The 27,197-nt window shown below is 38.9% G+C and overlaps 1 protein-coding gene across 1 annotated transcript in view; it reads left to right on the top strand.

Moving 5' to 3' along the window:
* The window catches only part of LOC144763183 (amine sulfotransferase-like), a 285,977-nt gene that overhangs the window by 26,437 nt on the left and 232,343 nt on the right, over positions 1-27,197 (top strand). The window contains exon 2 of the mRNA XM_078648531.1: positions 543-710. Within this exon, the coding sequence (XP_078504657.1) occupies positions 554-710 (157 nt within the window). The 5' untranslated portion in view covers positions 543-553. The remainder of the gene's footprint in view (positions 1-542; positions 711-27,197) is intronic.

A 27,197-nucleotide genomic window follows, 5' to 3' on the forward strand; every position in this document is an offset into this window, starting at 1 on the left:
TTTGAGTTTTTAAAAAGAAGATTGAAAAGGTCCCATGCAGAGAAAAAAATAAGAGTTCTGGACATTAATGGTTAGAATTGGTTCAACATAGAGGACAGAAGAAAATTCATTTCTGAGCAGGGAAACTAATTACAATTTGCGTTACATAAACTGTATCAAAACGGTGAACAAGTGAACTTCTGCACATCTTTATCCATAGGTTAGAATGCTTCTTTACCCAGAGCTTACAAAGCTTAGGGCCTGATTCAGATTTTGACAGATGGGTTACTACATCACAATGGGATGGATATCCTGTCCACTTCATTTCAAGTGCCATAGGATGCAATGTGCTTGTAATACGATAGCTGGGATATCTGTTGCATTTGTGATGGAGTAGCCCATCCCCCAAACTGTAAGTCAAGTCCTTAATTTCTTGAGAGTTGTTTCTTTAGGATCATCCTTTGATGGTGAGATAGTCTTTGAAAAAAGTGTGCTCTTTTAACATTTCCATAGAATTAATTTTGTTTATCCTCTTTAACATATCTTTTGCTCTTCTATTGCAGCTCCTTCAATTATGGATGAGGCATCATACAGCGGAGCTGTTGGCCGACTATTTATGCATAGGGGAATTCTTTTTGCAGAAAGATTGGCCACACCTGAATATATAGATTCTCTCGAGCACTTTCCAGTAAGGGACACTGATGTATATTTAATCACTTATCCAAAGTCTGGTAAGAAGAAATTATTGAGTTTTTTTATTTCTTCAAACATAACATTCACATATACTCTATTTTAAAATATTTGTATTGGCTTTCATTATCACAAGTAGCGAACATTTGCATAGTTGCTGTTTATCTATTGGAAAAATTGCTGAATTGGTTCAGAAGCGGTCATTCTGACTCTCTGTTGCGAGGTGAATATGAGGTTACAGAAGAAGAGAAATCGTGTTCCCTTCTCTTTCGCTGGCCCCATATCCTTTCAGTTATAAAGTAGTGTATATATACCACCTCTCTCTTTCTGCCCTTGAACTCCATATCTTTTTTTAATATTTTCGGGAGCACTTGCCCCTGCATGCTTTTCATGCACATATACAAGTTCATATCTTTTTTTGAATTCTTTTATCTTAGGCGGTGCATCCGCCTGCCAGATTTCCCCTTGCTACCATACCTTACTGAAGTTCTGGTATGTTTGTCAAAACGCACGTTATTGGGTGCTAGAGGATTGTTTTAAAAGATTAAAAAATGAGTTAAGAATGTTTTTTTGTGGATGCCCGCCCCAAACAGGAACTTTGTAGTTAATCTGTTTGATTTAACATGGAGACATTGGCTAGGGAGTCCCAAGGCACGGGGTCGTTGCAAGCTTATAACGTTTTAACTAGCTCGGGAGGGGGCATGCATGGTGCAACCGCTCCAGAGCTCTATGTAGCATGGGGCCTCATTTCCCAGGCCGATTCATGTAACAAGTTGCCTAGGGTCTGATCCAGCGGGCTATAGAAAATATATCATAAACTACGCTACCCAATTTCATAACCTATAAACAAAATTCTAAACTATACATGGACCCATTTATGAACCTGATATATTTTTGGGCCTACTGAATCAGGTGGTCAAATAAATCTATATACACATTATTTACAAACTATAAACATATTTATACATTTGCAGAAAGAATATTGTCATTAGAATAAAACCCAACCATTTAAACGACCACCATAGGCGACGTGATCTAGCTAATGGTAACCTATACTTCTAAATAACCAAGACCAGCTTGTTTGTCAAAAGTAAGATTTATTTTCTAAATTATGGTATATAAGTTGTAAGTTTTATAAATGAAATTTATTAGCAATAAAGCAAGCATGATGGTAAGAAATAAGAAAATTACAATTTAAGCAATTGAATCAATTTAAAGAAATTATATAAAGTTTAACATTTCTAAAACCTATTTCCCTAACTGAGCTAAATAGACAGAAATTAAAGTAAAGATCTTTGAGGATTCTTACGTGCTCCACGCAAAGTCCAGCAGCACATCACCCTCATCGGAAAGTCAGAAAGCAGCAGCCAGCCCAACCCTAAGGGCAAGACTTTTTATACCTTTCTACGCTAACTAAACTAGCGAAGGAAAATTTTCAGAAATACTCGACGTCCCATTGGCTGAGAGTGACAAGTGACATGTCACCCGATTCTTAAAAAGTTCCACAAAATCATGTCTTACAAAGACCATTGTTTCTTCCACGTGAAGCCAGAGGCTTCCTGCGATTGCAACTTTGTTTTAAGTCATCCTCGCAGCTTCCATAGTCTTACAGTGCAACTTCCGCGGATGCCAAGTTAAGGACTGACAAAAAGTTCACTTTCGACCTTGGCCATGTCCGACAGAATGATGTCAGCTCATCAGTTTTTGCTTTGTGAATGCATCTTCAATAAACGTTTTAATTCAGAATGGGCGTCTCGTGACTTTCTGCAGAATTATAGTTCAACTCTCATTTTGCGGCTCAAATAGCTAGGCCTCAAAAGCAGGCAACTTATGATTTCTAGTATAAAACAAACACAAGAAAAGTATTAATGTAAGAAATAAAGTATATTCTGTATCCACCCCATGGTTTACTAAATAATTAACCCACCCGATTAATCAAATGTTACCTAGCCATTGCAAACAAATAAAGCAGCGTTTATATTTACCAGTCTCCGTTTTTCAATGAGACCCATATGCACCTAGAATAGTAGAAATGACATCACACAGACAAGAAAAAGCAAAACAAGCACATGCTTATTTTAAATATGCAGCAGTTAGTAATGACAAAAACGAAAACAATAAATTATTTTATTATTTTGCACGAACAAAAAGATGCAACATTTATGCACGTTTATGAGCACACATGTTAGTCCCCCCACGTGTAAAGTTTAATCTAGGTTGTATTAGCACGACATATCACAAATCATTAATAATTTTATTCATGTTATGGAAATGTGACTTTGCGAGTTTAAACAAAATTTTGTTTTCTATCTCGCTCCATCAACTCCCTCATCTGGTGATTAACAAATCACCACACCAGCACTCAAAATTTTGGTAAATTTATTTTATAAGAAATCGATTCAAATTCATTGTATTAGTAAACCTAAAAGTCTGTTTCAGCATAATCCTTGCAATTAACATGACGCTCTCTATGTAACTCCTGCAACTCAATCTCCCTTTCCTCTTCTTTTCTGAGTTTATAAATTCTCTTCTTTTCTCTTAAATGCTTCTTTCTTTTATGCAACAGACAACCTACTTTAGTCAAAATAAAAATGAATATAATTATAATCAAAGGTGCCAGAATCTTGCCAAGAATTGAACTTCCGATATTATGAAACCAGTTTTTAATTGCTTGAAACCTATTTGAAAGTTTCCCAGTAAAATCTTCTTCTTCTAAAGGAATTATTTCAGAATGCATTTGTGTAATATTCTTAATATACATTTCAATATTTTTACTTTCATCCGGTATATATGTACAGCAATGTTGGACATGTAAAATGCCACAGACTCCTCCCTCTTTTGCTAGGAGTATGTCTAAAGCAAGACGGTCTTGAATTACCATGGATCTAATTGCAATAACTTCAACATTCACTAATTGAAATCCATCAGCAGTGTCAGTTGATAATCTATCAACTATAGTGGACAATTTTCTGATTCTCCCTGCATTTAGGGTTATACCAACAAAAGGTATTACAGCTTGGAAAATATCTCCCAGAACTTCAGTAAAAGTTTCTCTTTTAGCTCTATTTACATAATTATGAATTTTAAATAATCCTTCTGAATCTCTGTCAACATGAAACACTTTAGGAAAAACAATTCCCACATAACAAGTTCCATACCAATGGTCTGGAAGGTTGTAGTAGGCTTTGTCACCACAGACAAAATAAATTCCAGGAAAGATAGGATCTTTTCCACCTTTAAATCCCCAACCTCCCAAAATCTGATAAGTATCTTCACAGTTGCTTGCACCTACAAAATAATTATCAAAAAGTGTGTTATCTCTTCTAATGCAAAGCTTTCCACTAACAGGTTTGTCTATGTGAATTGCAATATTTTCAAGCATTTTGCCATTTAGTTTCTCATCCTCTTTTTGCCAGAATGATGACTTAGTCTGCTTGACTAATTCATTTCTCTTATAAATTGCTCTTCTCTCCTCAACCATATTCAAAAATTTCTTTCCTTCAGCACTTAATTTACATGTTAGATTATTCTTGTAAGCATACTCATAAGTGAGTTCGTTAGTAACAAGGAAATATTCTCTCAATTGTTTAGCTTTCTTATGCTTATTTAAAGCATTATCAATCTTGACATTAGCAAAAATCTCATCATAATTTGAATAGTAATATTCTAAACGACCGGTTTGATAAAATAAACTAGTTAATACACTACATGTAACAGCATAAGTGAGAGGAAGCATATTATATGTTACTCCCTCAGAAACAGAAGCGGGCAACTTAACGCATACATAACAATCCTTTGCATCCATTACCTTTACATATTCACTCAAAAGCTTTGTGAAAGTATTGCTTGAAAAATCACCTATTGATTTATCTTGATGAATGTTAGGCTGATGATCAATTACTTTAGCAGATGCACTATGTTTAGTTTGGCTAACCAGAGCTTTGCTTGTTATGTTAACTTTGTGTAATTCTCTATTCATTTCTAAAGGTATAATCACAGCTAGTACCAACCAGAGCAGAACTAAAATGAGCAGACACACCAGAGTCATCTTACAGCATCTTTTAAAAACAGAAAATTTTGAAGTGCTCTCCTTAATGTAAGGCATTTTTTTTTTTTTTTTTTTTTTTTTTTTTTGGTTAGTTTTAGCCTCAAAAATAAAATTAAAAATAAATTTTAAAATTTATATACACCCCCCTTTTAAAATATTTTTCTTTTTATAACCCTAAACAAGATTTCTTCGACCTTATGTCATACATAAGTTTTCTTCTATTAGACAGTTTTCTTCGACCTTGTGTCAACTAACAGGATTTCTTCAGCCTTATGCCAATTTAATAATTTTGTACTTCAATCATTGTCACTAATTTCTTGGATTTCGTTTTCTTCTTCACTACTATCATATATGTCAATAACAGGTGGAATTACTAAGTAAGTCCACTCAGGAGACTTGTATTTCTGGTTTGGTCTAATTATTCTCTTCCCTTTTCTTGATATCACTTCTATTTTCCTTCCAACTCCAATTTCTTTTCCAGGACTCTTTTGACTACTGATTTCTTCAACTTGTTCTATTGGCTTTTTAATCAATCTGACTCTCAATCTTCCACCAGGCCAGTAGTCTGCTTTTCTCACGTACTTTTTCTTTGGTTCAGAATTATTCGATTCAGATTTCCAAGTCCTTTTCTTTCTGCTTTCACTTCCACCTTCCACGTCACTTTCCTCAGTTTCGTAGTCTGAAATTTCAATTGACTCAGGAACTTCTCTATTCGGCAATTTCACTCCTTCAGGAACTTCACTTTGTCTTCCATCACTGGTACTCGGTAATTCGTTCTCCTCCTCTTCCTCAATTACCTCTAGCTTCCCAGATTTCGGATTTTTGTTCCTTACTTCAGAGCTTGTTCTCTGCCTTTCGATACTCTCCTGGTCTGAAACTTCCTTTGGTTCAGCTTCTCTGTCTTCAATATAGACAACCGAATCCTCAGTTATCTTTCCTTTTAACAGATTCTCTTCACCTTCAGAATCTATTTCAATTATTTCTAAGTCTTTTCTTGTCAGATTTCCATTCACTGGCACAGTTTCCAGATGTCGACTTACTTGTCGATCTTCAGAATCTGGAATTACTTCACCTTCTGTTCTGTCTTCTGCTTCAGAATCAGAGTCATCTGTGGTATCACTTTCAACATCAGAATTCTCAGGAGTTGGTATTGGAATAGTATGACTTGGATGAATCCAACGCTTCAATCCTCTGCACTTTACAGCATTAGTAGTGATCAAGATTACCTGCCTAGGTTTCTGCCATCTAGGAGATAGACAATTCCTCCTCCGATGTACTTTCGTTCTGACCCAGTCTCCAGGTCTCAGATCATGTGTCAAAACTTTGTCATTTGATTGTGCTTCAGTTCCCACCTGATTAGACACAGAAGTTACCATATCAGATAACCTTTTACAGTAATCCAAAATTGCACTGTCATTTATGCTCAACAGTTTACCTATAGGTACAAAAGCTTGTCTCATAACTCTTCCCATTAAAATTTCATGAGGACTCAAACCTGTCTTTTTATCTGGTGTACTTCTTATTGACATCAAAACAAGTGGAAGAGCATCAGTCCACTTAACTCCTGTCTCTAGACACATTTTTCCAATTCTGTTTTTGATAGTTCCATTTATTTGTTCAACTACACCTGATGCCTCTGGTCTGTATGCACAGTGTATTTTCTGCTCAATACTCATAGCTTCGCAAATTAATTTCAACAGTTTGTTATCAAAATGACTTCCTCCATCACTCTCAATAGTGACTGGAAAACCGTACCTTGGGATGATTTCTCTGAGCATTAGTTTTGCTACTGTAATTGAATCACAATGTCTTGTAGGAAAAGCCTCTACCCACCTTGAGAACAAGCATACAATTACAAGTACATATTTCAAACAGTTGTGTAAGGGCATTTCAATGAAATCTATTTGTAACCTGGTGAAGGGACCACCCTCTCGACCAATTATTCCTGTCCCCACCACTGATTTTCTGTTTGGATTCATTTGTTGGCATGACAAACACCTTTGACAAAAAGATTCTGCAATGGTTCTAAATTTGGTATTGAACCATGTTTCTTTAAACAGTCTGACCATAGAATCTCTTCCTAAATGTGCAGGACCATGATATAATCTGGCCATGTCAGAAATCATGCAATTTGGTAAAACTACTCTGCCATCTTTGTAAACCCACACTCCATCTTCATCACGTTGTCTACAATCTGATCTTAACCACTGGTCTTTTTCTTCATCATCTGCTTCGTTTTGTAAATCTCTAATCTCATTCCATGTTTCTACAATAGTTGTTAGCATTAATGAATTTGAATCAGTTTCTGTACTTCTATTCCGATTGTAAGAATAATTTTTCCTTGCGCAGTACTTTGCTGTTTCATCTGCGAAGGCATTTCCTTTGGAAATATAATCAGTCCCTCTAGTGTGTGCTGCACACTTGACTATGGCAATTTCTTTTGGCAATTGTATTGCTTCAATTAATCTTCTAATGAAAACTGCATTTTTAATTGGTGATCCTGTTGATGTCATGTATCCTCTCTGTGACCAGAGTTGTCCATAATCATGCACAACTCCGTACCCATACTGACTATCAGTAATGATGGTAACTCTTATATCCTTTGATATTTCACATGCACGAATTAAAGCAATCAATTCAGCTACTTGAGCTGAACGAACTCCTTCAAGACATGATGCTTCTTTAATGTTTTCGACTGTACAAACTGAGTATGAAGCTTTCAAGACACCACCTTCGGATCTTAAGCATGAGCCATCTACAAAGTAGACAAAATCCGATTCAGGCAAAGGTCTGTCTTTGATGTCTTTTCTTGGTTTTGTGCAGAATTCCATGACATCTAAACATTCATGTTCTGTCTCAATGTCATTAACGATTTCCGAATCAGGCAGTAATGTAGAAGGATTTAGATTCAAACATCTTGAAATCGAAACATTATCTGCTCCCAGTATGATTTTCTCATACTTTGTCAATCTGCTACTTGTTAAATGTTGAGTCTTACCTCTTGTCAGTAATATTTCAACTGAATGAGGCACAAAAACTTTCACAGGAAATCCCATAATGATTCCTTCACTTTGTTCAAGACTGATACTTGTAGCTGCAACTGCTTTCAAACAACCTGGTAATGCTTTTGCAATTGGATCAAGAACTGCAGAGAAATATGCAATAGGTTTCTTTAGGTTTCCATGTCTCTGAATTAACACAGATAATGCACATCCTTCTCTCTCACTGCAATACAGTTCAAAATCTTTCTCATAATTTGGCATACCCAAAGCAGGAGCTTGGCATAAGCTCTTTTTCAAGTTTTCAAAAGATTCCATCTCAACATCACTGAGAATAATTGGATCTTTTACATCTGATTTGGTCAGTCTTTGTAGTGGTTTCGCAATTACTGAAAATCCACTTATCCATTGTCGACAGTAACCTACCATTCCCAGGAACATTCTGACCTGTCTTTGTGTTCTTGGCGGTAACATTGCTTGAATCATTTTTATTCTCTCTATTGTTACTTGTCTTTTTCCCTTTGCAATTCTGTGACCAAGATATTTCACTTCCTGTTTGCAAAACTGTAATTTTGCTGGGGACACTTTATGTCCTTCTTCTGCAAGGCGATTTAACAGAATTATTGTGTCTGTTACACAATTTTCTCTTGTCTTTGCAGCTATTAACAAATCATCAATATACTGCACCAACGTAGACCTACCTGGTAAGTCTAAATCTTCTAATGATCTTTTTAACAGTTCGTTAAAGATTGAAGGACTTTCTGTATAGCCCTGAGGGATTCTTGTCCATCCAAGGGTCTTACCTTGGAATCTGAAAGCAAAGATTTCATAACTGTCTGGGTGTAGAGGAACAGTAAAGAATGCATTGCAAAGGTCAATGACTGTGTACCATTCAGCATCATATGGAATCTGAAATAGAATTACTGCTGGATTTGGAACCACAGGACAACATGGAATAACAATTTGATTAACCTTTCTCAAATCTTGTACGATCCTAAATGTTCCGTTAGCCTTTTTAACTCCCATAATTGGTGAATTACAAGAGCTACTCTTCATTTCTTCCAATACACCTTGCTTGATTAATTTTTCAATTACAGGTGTAATACCTTCAATTGTCTCTGTTTTCATTTTATATTGTGGAGTGTTTGGAAATTCTATTCCCTGCTTCAATGCAATTTTAACAGGATCTACGTTTTTCATCAGACCCATCTCATTCCCAGTAAAATCCCATATTTCAGATTTCACTGTTTCTTTTAGCTCTTCAGGTAAATCTTTTTCTTCAAATGCAGGAAACAATTTTGTTTCTTCTGCTTCCATCATCATCATTGTCATTCTGTACAAACCATCTTCCTCCATTGTTTGTAATTCAACTCCTTCAGGAGAACAATATATTCTGCAATTCATTTTACATAGGATGTCTCTACCTAATAGATTTACTGGACTACTATTACAAACCACAAATCTGTGTTTGTCTTTGTAATTTCCAATTTCAACTGGTACTGGATCAGTTAAATCTGTTTTAATTTGCTGATTACTTACTCCGACAACTTGGATGGTATCCCCAGAGAGAGGTAGGTTTTCAATTTCCACTGATCTAACAGTAGAACGGGTAGCACCAGTGTCCACTAGAAAAGTAATGTCTACATCATTAACTTTCCCGTTTACATAAGGACCAGACTGGTCAACCTCAAGAGTGGCTCCAACAACACACTCTTCCTCCTCTCTCGGGCACCGTCAGCAATAATCATCAGAATCACTGTCTTGGCTTTCTGTTAATAAAAATTGTTGTGAAGCATTTTGCATTTGAACCCTTTGCTGCTTTTGCTGTTTTTGTGGTTTTATTACCTGTTCACATCCCTGAAATCCCACGTTTGGATTATATTTTTGAACTCCCCCACAATTCGGAAAAGGTGGTTGTGGCAACTGGTCCTGTCGATTATTCACCTGTTGTTGTTGCTGTTGTTGTAATTGTCGCTGAATATTAAATTCATTTAACCCCTGTTGCATCTGTAGCTGTTGCTGCACGTTAACACCATTCTGCATCTGTGGATTCAATAAGGGATTCTTTAAATTTCTAGGAGGATGAGGACACTCGTCCCTCCAATGTCCAATTTCGCCACAATTAAAACAAGGTAATCTTTGTTTCAGCTCTTCTATCTTTGGGCTAAATTTCTTTTGGAAATTATTACCTTTAAACTTTCCTTGTATCTGGTTCGTATTTCCAGTTTGAACAAAATTAGTGTTCTTATTTCCCATGCCGGCAATCTGTTGCTCAGCCACTTTTACCTGTGTCCACATGGCTTTCTCCTTCAGCTTCTTCTGTTTTACTTCTAATTCATCGCTACAATATTTTGCTTTTCTCAGAATATCATCAATAGATAGTGCTTGCCATCCGACAATACTAGTTCTGATCATTTCTCCAATTTCAGGTTTTAGTCCATAAACAAATCTATAGATAAAATGACTCATGTCTTTCTCATCTAATTTTTCATAACCACTGTATTGTTTAAAGATTAACAGTAGTCTTTCATAAAAAGAATGAACTGATTCTTTTGTTTCCTGCTCTGTTCTTTCTATTTTAACCCAATCAACTTCTTTGGGTGGAATTTTGTTTTTCATCCAAACAATTACTTTCTCATAAAAATCCATTACAAGTGGATTTGGGGCACCTGTTTCTTTAATTCGCTCAGGTTCTGTTTTTGGCCAACTAATAGAAATTTTACATTCTGTCCAAAGATCAGATGGAACAACAATGTCAAAAAATCCATCCAAATCAATCCACAGAACTTTTGACACTTTGATAAATCTATCGACTTGCCTGTACCACTCAACAGGTTTCTCTCTTAATTTTGGAAAGTCATTTGTGAATAACAGAATGTCCTGTCTCGACCATGGGACATGAACATATCCTCCACCTGCAACTTCTCTCATTGGAAATTGTTTTGACATTCTTTCTAATCTTTCATCTTCCTTCCTTTTAGTCCATTTCACTCTCCATTTGTTCAGTTCTCCTAGCTTTTTGATATAGACAATTAAATCTTTAATGTGAACTATTCTTCCCATTGAGTTCAAACTCTCAATGTCGCTTTCTGAGAAATCTAATCTGTAATGTTTTGCAAAATTCTTTTGTTTACTCACATCAATTTCAAGTTCTGCAGCTAGATCCTCTAATTGATCATATTTATTTTTCGTTTTCCACTGAATACTTTTGCAAATGAATAATAATTCATCATCTCGATAGTAATTTAAACTATCTGGGCCAATTGTTCCAATTATTAATTCTTCAATATTTGCTTTTAATTTGGCCACATCAAGCTTTGGTGTAGTTACCCTGACTTCAGGACTTCCTACATCTGACATAGCACCCATTGGTGTTTTTGGAGATAAATCCTCATTAAAGGTTAAATCAGGCATTCTCGATCTAGAAGTGTTTAATTCAGTCAAGTCTGAATAAAATTTTTCAGCAGGCTTTTGAATTTCTGTATTTAAAGGAATAGTTAATCCAGTTTTGTTTGTGTTTCTTTGATCAAATACAGGCTGAACAGGACCTATTGTTACTGGAACTGTGACAGCTTCCATGCCTTTTGTCATTCTTTTGATTAATTCTTCTTTAGACCTTAAGTATTCATTATAATCATCATCCTCAACATTTCTTGTCTCTCTTGTATAATCTTTTGGAGGTTCCCTTGCTCTTGGAGTCATTGAAAAATGTCTACCCTCATTTCGAGCATTCTCAAATTCTGGTCTTCTAGGAGTTTCAGTGATTTCACAATTATTTGGATAAAGTTTAGGAGCTTCATTAATTGGAGGTGCACTCGGTGAAGTTTCAGTAGAAACCACCGGAGTAGACCATGATCTAGAAGGTCTCAAAGGCTGATTAGGCTGTTTATTTTTTGCAGTTGTATATATTTCTTCCATAATTGCATCCTCAGATTCACTTTCCATAGATTTTCCTGTAGGAGAACCCATTACCATTTCATGAATTAAATACAATCCTTCACTCATGTTTCCCTGTCTCCACATTCGTAATCTATCTTCATGAGTTTCTCTTTTCCATGATGGATTTTTAGAAGGTCTTTTAATTCCACTAGCTTCTCTTTGTAACTGATACATTTCATCTTCCCACTCAACTAAAGCTTCAAATTGAGTTGGTCTCGGTTTTGGAACAAGAGCATTCATTTTCTCTCGTAAGTTTCTTAAAACTCTTACATTAAATGAACCATCAACAGGCCAAGCCAAAACACCATCGTTTCTAGTATAGCGTTTCCAACTGTCGAACCATAAGACAGTATGATATCCGTATTCACCTTCCATGTACGCTGCAGGTGTTTTATACTTATGAAGTAGTTTACCACCTCGCGTTTCGATTTTCTTGTCAGGTGAAAATAAATTCTTAAATTTCTGAAATAATGTTGTCTTTTTCTCAACATGTTTAAAATGATAACTCATTTTCAAAAGTAAAATTTAATTCACAAAATCGTTCGTAAAATATTTCCGGGATGTTCCGCAAAACAACCAATCCGTGCGCGAAACACACCAACAAGCCAATGGCAGTTGAGCTGTGTCACTTTTCAGCTCGACCAATAATTTTGGAGATTTTCCTAAGGACCAATCAGCTCACAGGCCGTCAGAGACTCAGGAGCCAATCAGAATACAGCTTGTGACGTAGGTCACCCAATCCCAGCGCGGCTCTGTGACGTACACAGCAGCTGCGGTTTCTCGCTTCTCACTCCTGGCGCTTACCCCTCCTTCACAAAATCTTTTCACAGCGCCATTTTAAGAACACTTTTCAGTGTAAATTAATTCTTAACAATGACTTATAAAGACAACATCTGTTCGTTTCACTAATTAGGATAGTTTACATACATTCAAGTATCCACACTTCGGAATAGACGGCGCTATTCACACTAAGGATAATATTCAATTGTCAGTAGAGTAACCTTACCCCACCCTTCAAGCAAGTATAATTATGAACTCGCTTTGCTCTGAACCCACCGCGAAGTGAAAGTTCTAAGAGTTCCACTTGAACATAAAATACAATTCAAACTCGCACTTTTACACGGAAAATTCCCTAAATTCAAACACACACGAAATCCGTACAGGACTCTCACCTGTTTATAGAAATCATGCACCGTTAGCAAAATAACGACGTTATCCGTACAGGGCTCTCACCTGTTTATAGATATGAAACATGTACCCGTACAGGACTCTAACCTGTTTATAGATAATCATGCACCGACGTTAAATTTTACCCTTCACTCAAGCTCGGATATAACTAATACTCTCATCACAGTGAGTTTTATGGAAGGCGCTTTGTCCCTATTCTCATGCTGCTTTGATTTCTTAGAAAATCCTCACTATACAAGAATCAGACCTAGCCCTAAAACTGTGCTGCTCGGCGACAACACTATGGTACACGGCGATACCTCTTGTGATACTCGGCGATATCACTACAAACGAACAGATGGCTTGCGTGACTAATTTCTCGCCACACAATCTATACCGGTATAGCTTACAGATAGGCACGAAAAACGAACTTAACGAGTGTTAAAACATTAATCCTATTTGCATACCATGACGCAATCCTTAGCAACCAACATGTTACCTTGGTTACCGCTTAGCAACCATCAATTTCTGCTACCAGATAATTGATCCAGCGGGCTATAGAAAATATATCATAAACTACGCTACCCAATTTCATAACCTATAAACAAAATTCTAAACTATACATGGACCCATTTATGAACCTGATATATTTTTGGGCCTACTGAATCAGGTGGTCAAATAAATCTATATACACATTATTTACAAACTATAAACATATTTATACATTTGCAGAAAGAATATTGTCATTAGAATAAAACCCAACCATTTAAACGACCACCATAGGCGACGTGATCTAGCTAATGGTAACCTATACTTCTAAATAACCAAGACCAGCTTGTTTGTCAAAAGTAAGATTTATTTTCTAAATTATGGTATATAAGTTGTAAGTTTTATAAATGAAATTTATTAGCAATAAAGCAAGCATGATGGTAAGAAATAAGAAAATTACAATTTAAGCAATTGAATCAATTTAAAGAAATTATATAAAGTTTAACATTTCTAAAACCTATTTCCCTAACTGAGCTAAATAGACAGAAATTAAAGTAAAGATCTTTGAGGATTCTTACGTGCTCCACGCAAAGTCCAGCAGCACATCACCCTCATCGGAAAGTCAGAAAGCAGCAGCCAGCCCAACCCTAAGGGCAAGACTTTTTATACCTTTCTACGCTAACTAAACTAGCGAAGGAAAATTTTCAGAAATACTCGACGTCCCATTGGCTGAGAGTGACAAGTGACATGTCACCCGATTCTTAAAAAGTTCCACAAAATCATGTCTTACAAAGACCATTGTTTCTTCCACGTGAAGCCAGAGGCTTCCTGCGATTGCAACTTTGTTTTAAGTCATCCTCGCAGCTTCCATAGTCTTACAGTGCAACTTCCGCGGATGCCAAGTTAAGGACTGACAAAAAGTTCACTTTCGACCTTGGCCATGTCCGACAGAATGATGTCAGCTCATCAGTTTTTGCTTTGTGAATGCATCTTCAATAAACGTTTTAATTCAGAATGGGCGTCTCGTGACTTTCTGCAGAATTATAGTTCAACTCTCATTTTGCGGCTCAAATAGCTAGGCCTCAAAAGCAGGCAACTTATGATTTCTAGTATAAAACAAACACAAGAAAAGTATTAATGTAAGAAATAAAGTATATTCTGTATCCACCCCATGGTTTACTAAATAATTAACCCACCCGATTAATCAAATGTTACCTAGCCATTGCAAACAAATAAAGCAGCGTTTATATTTACCAGTCTCCGTTTTTCAATGAGACCCATATGCACCTAGAATAGTAGAAATGACATCACACAGACAAGAAAAAGCAAAACAAGCACATGCTTATTTTAAATATGCAGCAGTTAGTAATGACAAAAACGAAAACAATAAATTATTTTATTATTTTGCACGAACAAAAAGATGCAACATTTATGCACGTTTATGAGCACACATGTTAGTCCCCCCACGTGTAAAGTTTAATCTAGGTTGTATTAGCACGACATATCACAAATCATTAATAATTTTATTCATGTTATGGAAATGTGACTTTGCGAGTTTAAACAAAATTTTGTTTTCTATCTCGCTCCATCAGGTCCCATCTCCAGCCCCAGAAGCAAGCTGAGGGGAGCACCATTGCACCTCTCCTCCAATGGAAGAGGAAGAGGGGGCACACCAGCCTGCTGCCTCGAGAAAGCCAACTTGACGTAGGAGACCACATCACAAAGGGAAAGAGGCCTATGACCCCATCTCGAGGTCCCCAATGGTGCTTGTGCTGCCTGTGAATAGGGAGAGACGGGCAGCTACTGAGCACAAAGCACCCTGTCCACATGGAACAGGCAGAGGAGAACTCAGTTGATGGCTCCCAAGCTGGCAGAGATAGATGCAGGCTGGGCAAGGAGCTGGCAGGGGCAGCGGGGGTGGGCTCTATTGCTGCCCCTGAAGTGGAAGCATGTAAGGGTGCCCAGCTGGGACCATGCACCCTCGAAGAAAAAATACAATAAAAGGCAAGCGATTCTCTTGAGCAGCTTGAGAACCAATAATATAGTAGTTACTGCTCTTCCAACTAAATTGCCAGATAATGCCTCAGAAGAGGCTCATTTACATATTGCACTTGCCTTGTGGAGGCCTCAGGGTGACAGGGGCATCATCAATGTTTAACATATTTATAGGGGGAGATGCAGCAGTTTCTCTCACAAAGTTGTTCATCATATTTAAAGTACTCCTAAGGTTGGAGCTTTTGTTTTACAGCTGGGAGTGCTGGGATTGCATCACTTTTTAGGTCTCGCTGGTACTGCATCCGAAGGATGCGTCCAGCTGGAGACTTCATGTTGCCGGTCTCGGGGGAAGGAGGGACAAGAGGGTGCCACGCGCTTCTCTTTTGCTGGATTTCACTGCGTGCGCGCGCACCCACATTCACGCATGCGCACATACACAGCCACACGCATACACAGCCACACGCATACACAGGCACACGCATACACAGGCACACCCCCCCCCGTCACCGCCGCACCTACACACACACTAGCGCACCTACACGCACACACAGAGACCCCACACACACACACCAGCGCACCTACACTCACGCACGCACGCACACATACAAAGACCCGCCGCCGTCGCCATCGCACACATACACACACACACACAAGCGCACCCCCCTCCCCCCTAGAACTAAGCCACACTTACCGCCATTCGGGACTTCTGTAGCCGGGGCTCACCCTCGGGCATGGGAGCCCCGCTTTCAGGCACTCCGTGGGCGCGTGCGCGGGACTTCCGAAGACGGAAGTCCCGCCCGCCCAAAGGAACTCAAAGGCTCAAACGCGCATGCCCAGTGACGAGACATGTATTACCGACTGACCTACAGAAGAACGAATAATGAAACATCTAGGATGTCCGGGCTTTCCTGGTCTTCTACATATCGGTTTCCTAACGAAAGGAGATGTGTAGCGAATTCCCCAGTGCGCCAGCAGGAACCGAGGCAGCATGGGTGAGTGGATAAGCGTGAGGGTGGATTGCATTGGAATGGATAGATCATATTTGTTGTGAATACTTGCGTGGTGTTGGGAAGCGAGTGGTGAAGGTGGGTGGGCCGTTCGTTCTTCGAGTGTGTTATTTTTGCATTGCAATTTAATTTTGACCAGATTCTAACATTTTCAGAGGACGTTGGATTCATTTTTGAAACGCGTTAACGATGTTGATTTGCATTGTGTGTTTGTTTTAGGGTCTTCGAGCGAAAGAAATTAATAAAAAGCTGCTGCTATTTTAGCTTGGAAGGTCCCGATGCCAATCTGTGCTAAAGCCGCGTTCAGTAGCACTTTGCCCGGTCAGATTACCCTTATTAAGGTATTTGGTGCAGACAGGCGGAGGCTGTTCTGTGACCTTAACATGCAAATATGCATCAGAAAGGCAGTGGGAGATGGCTGAAGAAATCAAGTCTGCTTTTAAATGACAGCAACAAATGCCGATCATTTTACTCCGAAATCCCTGAACGCGCGCCAACTTCCAAACATTCCACCGCCAACTGGTGGTCGGAAATATGATGCCTCGGGGCTAAAATGGAACCGAGATTCGGAGTACATCAGATTGAATTAAAACCAGAGGGCTATTGCCACGTAACGGTTTTGTGTGTAGCCAACACGCTTCGGGCCGGTATGCCGCTTCATAAGCAGAGCTTTAACTGGTCTGCTTGGCCGCCTCAGGGCTGTGCACGTTCCCTCTGCTTTACGTTCCTTTTTAGACGGGAGGCGCTTTCCTGGGCCACCGTTTCCCCGTGTCCTACTGCAAGCTCATAAATGTTCATGAAGGAGGGACCTCTGAATTTGTTTTACTTCCCCAGTCCTCTGGAATAAGTTGTTACTAAGAGGGGGCGTGTGGGTACCACCAAAGGGGCGTGTGAGTACCACCAAAGGGGCGTGTGAGTATAAGGGACTTGTGAGTACAGCCAGAGGGGCATGTGAGTACAATGGGGATACGAGCGTGTGAGTATAAGGGGCATGTGTGTACAGCTGGAGAGGTGTGTGAGTATCTCAGGGGTGCATGTGAGTACAACCGGCATAGGTGTGTGTGAGTACATGGGCTGAAATGACTACAGCCGGAGGGGCGTGTGAGTAAAAGGGGCATGCCATGCCAGTACAGAGGCTGCCCAGCAGAGATGTGAACCTATAATCTGCAGAGAAACACACACATACATACATACATACACACATACATACACACACATACATACACACACACATACGTACATACAAACACAAACAAACCCAAACACATAAACACACGCACACACACATACATATATGCACACGCACGCATGCACACAAAGTCACTGAAAAAAAGGACAAATTAACACTAGGTATCAATTACATTAAACAATGTTCCATGTGTAGCGCTTAACACAAAAACAAATGAATAGCCCTTGACAACTATACAACACTGCCAGCTCTTTCCTGTATACCCGAGCATATTGTATAATGCTATTAAAACAGAGACTTTTTAGGTCGATCCTGAGCAGCGCATGTGCTGCTCTTCGAAGCACGCTGTATTCAGGTATGGACTTGCTAAGATAAGCTTGCATTTTTGTCCTATCGCTGAAGGTTGGTAGGTTGGGGAAGAAGTGTCTGGGGCGTCCTTTAAACAAGCATTTGCAATGCAATAGGTCTCACTTTTGCGAAAGTTTAAGCTATTAGCATAGAATGACAATGCCTTTTATTTATGTTTTAAAAGCAAAAACATAAATAAAAGGCATTGCCATTTACAATGCCAATAGCTCTAACTTTAATAATGCGAGACCTATTGCATTGCAAATGCTTGTTAGGTGCTGGCTCTAGATTTGCATTTTATTGGGCTTGAATGTGTATACAAATGATGCAGACACATGGTATGTTCGTTCTGAATGTTTTTTTAATTATTTATGTTGACAAAGATTCCTGAGCAATGTTGAAATACTTTATTGATAATAATTATTATGTTTGCACCTGTTATTATTAATTTTGCTGGATCTTGTTAACATTTGAATTCTTTGTCTTGATGTAATGACCCTTTACAAAGCAAATAGGCCTGTTCCATATAAACTGATACCCCTTTATATTTTGATGTGTTGTTTGGTATAGGTGAAGGAACATTGGGATTTTGTAGGTCATGATCCTATAGGGGTCCAAGTAAGATTACAGAATGTCATCTAAGGTATTTTAAATCTATCTTGTGTATGTATTTGTCAATTAATGCTTAGTATTTTGTAGTGTGGGTAAGAAATGTACTTTCCCTTTTTCTGAAGCAAAGGCACAAACTGGACAATAATTTATTAAGTGGTATTATTGGATCCAGTGAATGGTGATTACTAACATACATCACCTCCCCTGAGTAGGCAGGCCTTGAACTGCTCTGCTTCGCTGTTCTGAGAGAGTCAAGCACTACACTGAGGTGCTTGGTTTCTAGTAAGAGAAAATTGTGGACCTATTACTTGTGCAGGCCTCACCCTGCACAATTATTAATCCAATATCCTATATTGGTGTTCAGGGCTGGTAAGCATAAATAACATTTGATGAGTTCATATGCATTAATGCTCAACTATCAGAGCACAAGGCTCCCAGAGGGGTTCAAAGTTTTGGTTCTGTGATCTCCAGATGTGGGAAAGGAAAGCCTTTGCACATATTTGTCATGTGAAAATATTGATTGTTGTTTAATGGAGTAACTGCATTTATTATGGCTGGTTTACATTTTTTGAATGATGCGATGACAGGGTGGACTTTCATACACAATATTTCTATTAGAGTGTTCCAGGCGGTAATGTGCATTGAATCTCAGCACTACACACCAGGCCTGTATGAGAGAGTTAATCTCAGTAGGCTGAGGGATTGCAACAGGTACCCACACCATAGATCTGGGAAAGGGTGTGGACCCGGCTTCCTTGAGTGTAGCAGGTGATTGGAGGCTCCAGGAAATTCAAGCTTCAATTATTTTTTTCTCTGTTTAAGTGTGCTGCATTCTGCAGCGCACTTACAAAGAGTACAAAATGGGGAGAAATAACAATAATTCTCATTGTTGCATCTCTATTGGGAAGGCGTAACATTATGGAGCATTCCCAGGTTAACCAGTCTTCGTAAATCTGTGAATGTACCAAAACCAATTTGTGAATGTGTTGGGACACCCAACCAACATCTCTATTGGGAAGGCGTAACATTATGGAGCATTCCCAGGTTAACCAGTCTTCGTAAATCTGTGAATGTACCAAAACCAATTCGTGAATGTGTTGGGACACCCAACCAACATGCCACCCATGGTACACCATCCCAGAGCAGAGTAACGCAAGCCAGCGACTTGTAGTGCCTTGTGTTAGTCCAGATATACCAAGAAACCCAGGGCTAGGTGGCCTGGCATTGCCTGGCAACTGTGACTTAAGGTTTGCGACTCCAAGGGCAACGCAATCCAATTTTAAATATGGCCCCAGATATCCAGGAAGCAAATTCCTGAATGCAGCAACGTATAGCACCATTACCTAGTAAAGGACCTTGTGAACCAGAAGTTATACTTGAAGTTTGTACCTGACTCTCCATATTTTTTAAAGTTAGTGGCCTACTGATATCGTAGTCCACTACAAGTGCATTGTGGTGCAGTGTTTCATGTACCCATGCACAGGCTCAATCCAGCCAGCTCTGACAATCCATGATGGGTGCCAGCCTTTCCCTCCCCCAAAGGCGCTCATTGCAGGTGGCCCCATAGTACTGCTTCCACTCACACAAACCAGACTAAGCAGTAAGCAGTATCTTCAGCCTCGGTTACTGACAGAGAGTTTCAAATTGTAATTTCCTAAACTAGACAACAAACACTCTCTAATAGTCATTTGACAGAGAGGTTTCTTGAATAAAAAGTAGTTGTTTGCAAATCAAAGAGCCCTGACTGCTCAATAAGCATGGATAATTTCCAAAAGATAGGAATGATTACCCGGCTGCATCTAAAAACAAGAACTGGCAGAGCCTGTAGGTTTCATGCCTGCATCAGAGCACTGACAAAATCAAGAAAAAATGCCACTTGCAGTACAGAACATCGTAAAAAAGGAAATGCTTTGCATCTAAAATACTTGGATGAGACTACAAAATAAAGGCCATATGTATTGTTATTTCATTCACAAAAAGTGGTTGTAAATTACACACCACTTTGTGAAAATGGAATTAGATTTAGCAAATATATTAATGTATTATTGGAAAATTGGAATGTTGGGAGCTCCATTGAAGACAAGAAAGTAAGTCCATGTTTATAATAGCTGGTATGAGCCTTCTGCTCCAACATTACAAAGATTGTCTACTAGTTTTCCTCTTTTTAATTTAGACGATTCTACTCTCAGTGGGTGGAATGTTCTAATGTCCTTACAGCTGTTCTGCCTCAGGCTATACTATTGGCTAAAGTCCCTCTTCCTCATTATGTGACTCTGGTTCAGGGCCTTTAACAACCAGTATAGCCCTCGTCAGTGGGCTATATGGCTACATTAGGTCAGTTCACAAAATATTGAATTACAGGTTGCTGCGGAATGACCAGCCTAATTAATATTTATTAGACAAATTTCAATTTGTGACTGCATGTATTTGGCTGCAATTGCAGGGATGGGCTAAAAAGGAACAGCACATCACCATCCCTCTGAATGCATTTCAAATCAGAAAAGTGTTTTTAAAGCAGCCAGTGTTCTGTAAAGGTGCTGCTTTAAAACAAAAATCCATTTTGGAAAACCTCAGGTGGAGCAAAGAAGATGGTCCACAGAACCATTACATGTTCTCCCTATATCTTCCATTTCAATTCCCAAAGGAGAAGGGCTCCCAAGAAGACCCATTTCCGTTTGTGAATAATTGGCCACCTCCTCTGAAGAGCCGATAACTTGTCAAGGGTTTTTACCTAGAATTGCAGTCGCAAACCATTGTTCTGTTCAATACCAAATTGCAATTATGAAGGAATGTGCCTTTCATGGCGATTCCAAATTGTGAATCTATATGGGTCACAGATCCATTTTTTGACTTGTAATATGTGTTTTGTACATCGAACTTTTGCAGTTGGTAAAGCAGTGCTTTTGCATATCACAGGGCTTGTGATCTCAAAAGGGCTATGAAGCTATAAGTGAGTGAGGGTAAAATACCTTTCTTATGTAAAATAATCCCTCATTTGTTTCAGTGACGGTGGAAGGATACAGCCAACCAGCTAATATAAAGTTGATACTAAAAAAATCACTTTTTTAAGATGTAGTTGACAATTGCTCAAGCTAACATGTGAAGGTTCCTGAGCCAAAGACAACAATGGCTGAAGAAGGGTGAGCCAAAGCTCCATAAAGTATGTATACAATATTATAGGTTTGCCACGAATGGTGCAAGTGCCATGCACATCGAACCTAAATGTACTGGCAAAACAAATAGTATTTTTTTTAAATAAATTAGTGTTTCTTCAATTATCAGCAATTTTGTGTTTGTGCCTGTATTAAATGGTGCATGTGACAGTGAATTAAAGGGTGGATTAATGACTAGATGAATAAGTGCATTGGTGGATGATGTACTGGCACATTGAATAGGTGAATGGATAGATGGATGGATGTATGAGTGACAGTGATGGGAGGGCAAACAAGCTTTCTTATACCAACTGGACCCCATCCACTTTTAGAATCTTGGCCGTTGCCAATGAAGCACTCGGTCTTCATCTCATCAGAAGTCGCTAATACAGAATCGATTTGATGACCTGCTCCTCATTATTACATCCTGGTTGACTATGCATGTTTTCTTTAGCAAGGAACACAAGACATGAGTTTCTTGACTAGTGTTGTTGTTGAGTTGGACATGTCAGTGAGTGCTAGGCTGTTTTGTATTTGGGGTCCCTGCAAAGTGGTAATCAGTTTAATGTGGGCCGCTTATCAAGCTGAGACATTACTAAAGGTTGGTGGCAGCATAATATAGAAATTTGGTACAAACAATTTTGTCTGTATCCCAGTGGACAGACAGCTTAATGGCTCACTCTGATATATGCATGTAAGCCTGCATAATTGGACCCTCTCTTTCTCCCTTTTTAACGGTGTCACTTGTATGAGAGTTTGATATCCCCTTGTATGTAGAACTCCTAGGGATCACCCCTGGACCCTGTTCTTGGCTGTGAGGCAAAATTAGCTGAGCTCAATGGACAAAACCAGAAGGCAAGGGTACAGTGATCATTGTTTCTCACCAAACGTTTGAGGCACATTTTGAATTTGTCTGGTCAGTTGGGTGAAACCAACTCCCCCAATAATGGGCATAACTTGGCCTACAGCAGATACAGTGTCCACCTTTAAGTCTTAGATCCATGCACACCAATGTAGAGGTTGTCAAGAACCATAGAAGCGGTCTATTTTCTATAGGACAGGACGTTCCTATATGTGTTGGGTGTCATAGGAATCTGTATTTTCTTTAGATTGGAACTAAGAAGTTAATAATCCATAAATATGTGTGCTCTCATTCCTTGCACATTTAAGGAAGTTTCCAGACAAGAAACCAAGGGTGGAAGACATTTGTAGGCAATGGCAGTAGAAGATTATCCAGGAGAATACTTAAAATTGATGTGTGTACTGTCTCGAGAGGGCAAACTTAGAGTTTAGGAATTGAAATGTATACCCACTTTTCTGATTCCACTTTCTCGTGTCCACTCTCACCACATTTCAGGATTTTGTCTGCATCTTCCCGAATGCCATATTTTGGCTCTATTGCATGGCAATTGTAACAATGTCTTCTTCAAACTACCACCAGAATGTTTATTCAGGGAAAGTTGGTAGTACACAGAGCTTCACTGAGTTTATGATAACTAACTTCATGCAAAGCTTACCCTATCACTGAAGAACAACAGTTAGTTTAAATAAATGCTTCTTACTATTTTACCTAGCGTTCAGAATGCTTCAAATGCTGGTAGATACCCTGAACTCCAACTCCTGGGTAATGATTAGTGGTGAGTTGTAAATATTACCCGCCAGTGGATTTCACAGAGTTCTGCCACTCCGTACTCCGCCCGGAGCATGGCAAAACACTCCCCCACCCACCACGTAGCAGAGTTTACCAGTGCTGGCCCAACCCAATGTAAACTCTAACACAAATCTCTTCGGTTGGCAAATTTTTTAAATGTACATTTATTAGATTGGTTTGGATCGGCCTTATTTCTTTGTATTTTAGTTAGGAACATAATGGCGCTCCCAGCACAGGTAGGGTGGCTGACAGTAGAAGGCACAAAACGAGGCATGAGAAAGAGAGAAGGGGGGTGGAAGGGACATGGAACTATCAACACAATTGTATCCAGTGCCCCTTTGCAATGAGACTGTTTGTAGCACTACGCAAATCAGATCAGGCAACAGAAACCTCCATCAGCACAGTGCGCTAAAATGGAGTATGTCCTTGTTCTATGTTATGCAAATTCTACACGCATCCGAAACTAAATTACTCGAAATGTGGGCAGTGAACCGAAAACTACATGCAGCACCCAAACGTTAATCACCTATGTCATTTATGACCAAGAGAATGTCCCTGTGTGCAGATTTCCACATGCCCAGCGGTGCCTCCCTTCAACAGGGAGTATAGGACAATAATACACAGTTGGAGATGCACCACATGACGACAGACATATCAACTGAGACAATGTCAAAGTAAAACCGTGTGACATGACACTTCCTTATAGATAACAGTGTCTGTACAGTCCATAGGTTATTGTTTCTTCCTTTATTTAATCATGTTCCATTCATAAAAAGCCATCAGCCAACGTGTTTTGTCCATTTAAACATTGGACTTCTTCAGGGCAGCTAAAACGTCAAACGCATATGTCGATCAGAAAGGTATGCACCAAAGTTCCGGCCGCAATTCCAAATTTACTGCTGAATAGTGGCTTCTGCACAGGACTGTTTCAAATGGCAGTCCTAATCATGAAGAATTGATATAGACGAGTTCCCAAGCGGCACAAATTGAAATAAGACATATAGGGGTTGTTGTCAGATTGAAGTGATGCAAAACACAATAAGAGATGCACCACGTAGTAGAGATTATCCGCCATCCGTATGCATTGCAATTTCAGCGCATCCTATTGCAATAACAACTCTCTGCTCAAACATTTGACCAGAGCAGTGGTTCCTAAACTATTTCAACTCGCGGCTCACTTGACCCATTGGCCATTGCCCGTGGCTCCCCACTGTTACTTTTTTAGGAGGATGGGAGGTATGTAAGACCGGCCTCGGAAGAACTTGCATTTTTATCCCTGAAAATAATTGGGATGAAGTTAATGAAGGTATTATAATCATATACGCAGGTTATTTCGTATTACTAAGGCAACGCCTCTAATAAAATATTCTTAGTAACACTTCTTTGACTATGCCTTTTTTAGAGTACCCTCTCAAACTTTTTATCCCACTTACAGTGCTAGACAGACCCTTATACATGTAGGCCTCATTGCCAAAGTGTTTCTACGCTTGATGAATATTTGCATGTACTTCCATTTCTACCCATGTCATATGTCCCAACACACCTCTCTCAGCAGGGTGACTCACAATTATTTAAATTTAATTTTTGCTATCTGCGCCCTAAAATTGGCTCCACATCAATGCAAGTAAAATAAATTCCTCAGATTTTTTTTTAAACGTCCTTCTTTCTTGTTTCCAAATGTTGGCATTATGCTGTATATGGTGGTTTACTTCCCTATGCTCAAGGAGAGAGCAGGCCTGTCTGGAAATGTGTCTGTACTGAAAGAAATGTTTACTAGAAGTACCTATGGTTCAAGTACAAAATGTCAGTACTTTGTGTGTTTAATAGACAGGACAACTGTACTTTCCTAATAACTTGCATTGGTGTAAAATTAATTGGAAGAAAAATTAAACTTTTAACGAGTCTAACAAAATAAATCAGGCATCTTCCGCTTACTTTGGGAGTGTTGGAACGAGGGGATCCAGTGAAATATTGAGGTCATCTCCCTCAACATGCCATCAATTAAGCACTACGTTTAAAGCTTTAGGCATGTCACCTACAAATCATTGACATCATGCGTTTAAGTCTAATTAGTTTATTTTAAGCAAACAGACCCTTCAACATTAAATGCATTAAATTAATTGGTGCGCGGATCACCTGGAAGCCACAGTTTACAGTTTGGGAACCACTGTACCACAGAGTTGTTTTTATGAATGGAACACGATTAAATAAAGGCAAAAGCAATAACCTATGAACTGTATTGACACTGTTATTTATAAGGAAGTGTCATATCACACTGTTTTACTTTGACATTGTCTCAGTTTATATGTCTGTCTACATGTGGTGCAGCCCCAACTGTGTATTATTTGCATCTGAAACTATGCGAAATGTATGAAACTCTAACATAAATGTGTGCACCGCTTCTCAAAAAGATATTCAAGAGGCATCTCCACAACCAATGTGCGTACTTTAAACCTTACAGGTGCCAATCCAATCCAAAAAGCTTTATTCAACAGTTATGTCATAAAAGCACAATACATAGAATTAAAATATTTCATAACGCTCTTCACAGTAAATAGACAAGGTTTGAAACATTATTAAATATACATATGGACTGTCGCAACAAATGATAAAACGTGATTTGTATGAATTAAAAGACTGGAACAAATAGGATAAGTATAGTTGTTACAATACATAAGATTAGGCAAGAACAATCATTAGATTCATCAAAGTCCCGTTTTGCGAGTCTGTAATAGCGATTATTAAGGAATCGCTATTACAGACTCGCAAAACGGGATTCATGTACAAATCGCAATTTATTTTGCGATTCCTACAGCTTCCTTATTTGCGATTAGCTAATTGCTAATCGCAAATAAGGAATAACTCCCCATTCATTCCTATGGGCCTAAAGGCCCATAGGAATGAATGGGAAGACATATCAATGTGTGAATCGCTATTAGCAATTCGCATTTTGAGTTTGCGATTTCAAGGGTGCAGGGGTGTCCAAAGGACACCCTGTTGCACCCCTGAAATAATATTGGACGCTGGTGTTACGCACACACATGTCCCAAGGACGTGTGTGTGTGTAACATACAACTTAGAAAAATGCACTTAAGTGCATTTTTCTAAGTTTCCGCTATTTACCACGAGGTTTGACTTCGCGGTAAATAGCAGCCCAAAATTGCGAATTTGCAATTTTTAAATGTTTCATGAATTGCATTTAAGGAATCGCAAATAGAGATTCCTTAAATGCAATTCCTCACAAAATTGCGAATTCTATAATAGCGATTTTTGCATTTGGGATGATGAATCCCAAATGCAAAAATTGCGCTCGCAAAGGGCCAGATTCTCAGAATCTGGCCCTTTGCGAGCCGATTTTACGTTGATGAATCTGGCCGATAGTTACATGTATTTCTTCCACAGGCCATGCACATTTGCAAGATGTCAAGCTTTCGTTCATTTCAATTAAACCAATAGCCAACTTCGAATGCAGAGTCGCCAAGATGACACTAAACATTCTTCAATTTATGGGGCGTGAACGTGATCTAATGACCCACGACCAGCTCAAGAATTTAGCAATTGCAATAGCAATACACAGTGATGTGTCTGTGCGCAGTATTCTTAATGCATCACCACACCTTCTAGTGCCTAGTGACCTACAAATTGGCTTTAGCCACTTTCGACGGGGGGCGGCATATGCTGGACAAATAAACATTAGATGTGCCAGTGTCTCCAGCTGGTCCAGACACAGAGGACACTTGCTATTGCCAGTTGGGGACCATTTAGCTGTAAAAGATCTTAATGGCAGTGTACCCACCCTAAATTGGAAGTACAACTTCCGATCATGGGGCTTGGTTATAAGATCCCAATACTGCTCTAGATTTGGCAGTGATTTGACTTCCAAAAATCCTCCCATTATAGAAGATGTGTCGCTGTTTCTATGGATGTTAAGA

Source organism: Lissotriton helveticus, chromosome 6, assembly GCF_964261635.1.
Source record: "Lissotriton helveticus chromosome 6, aLisHel1.1, whole genome shotgun sequence".
NCBI classification, from domain to species: domain Eukaryota; kingdom Metazoa; phylum Chordata; class Amphibia; order Caudata; family Salamandridae; genus Lissotriton; species Lissotriton helveticus.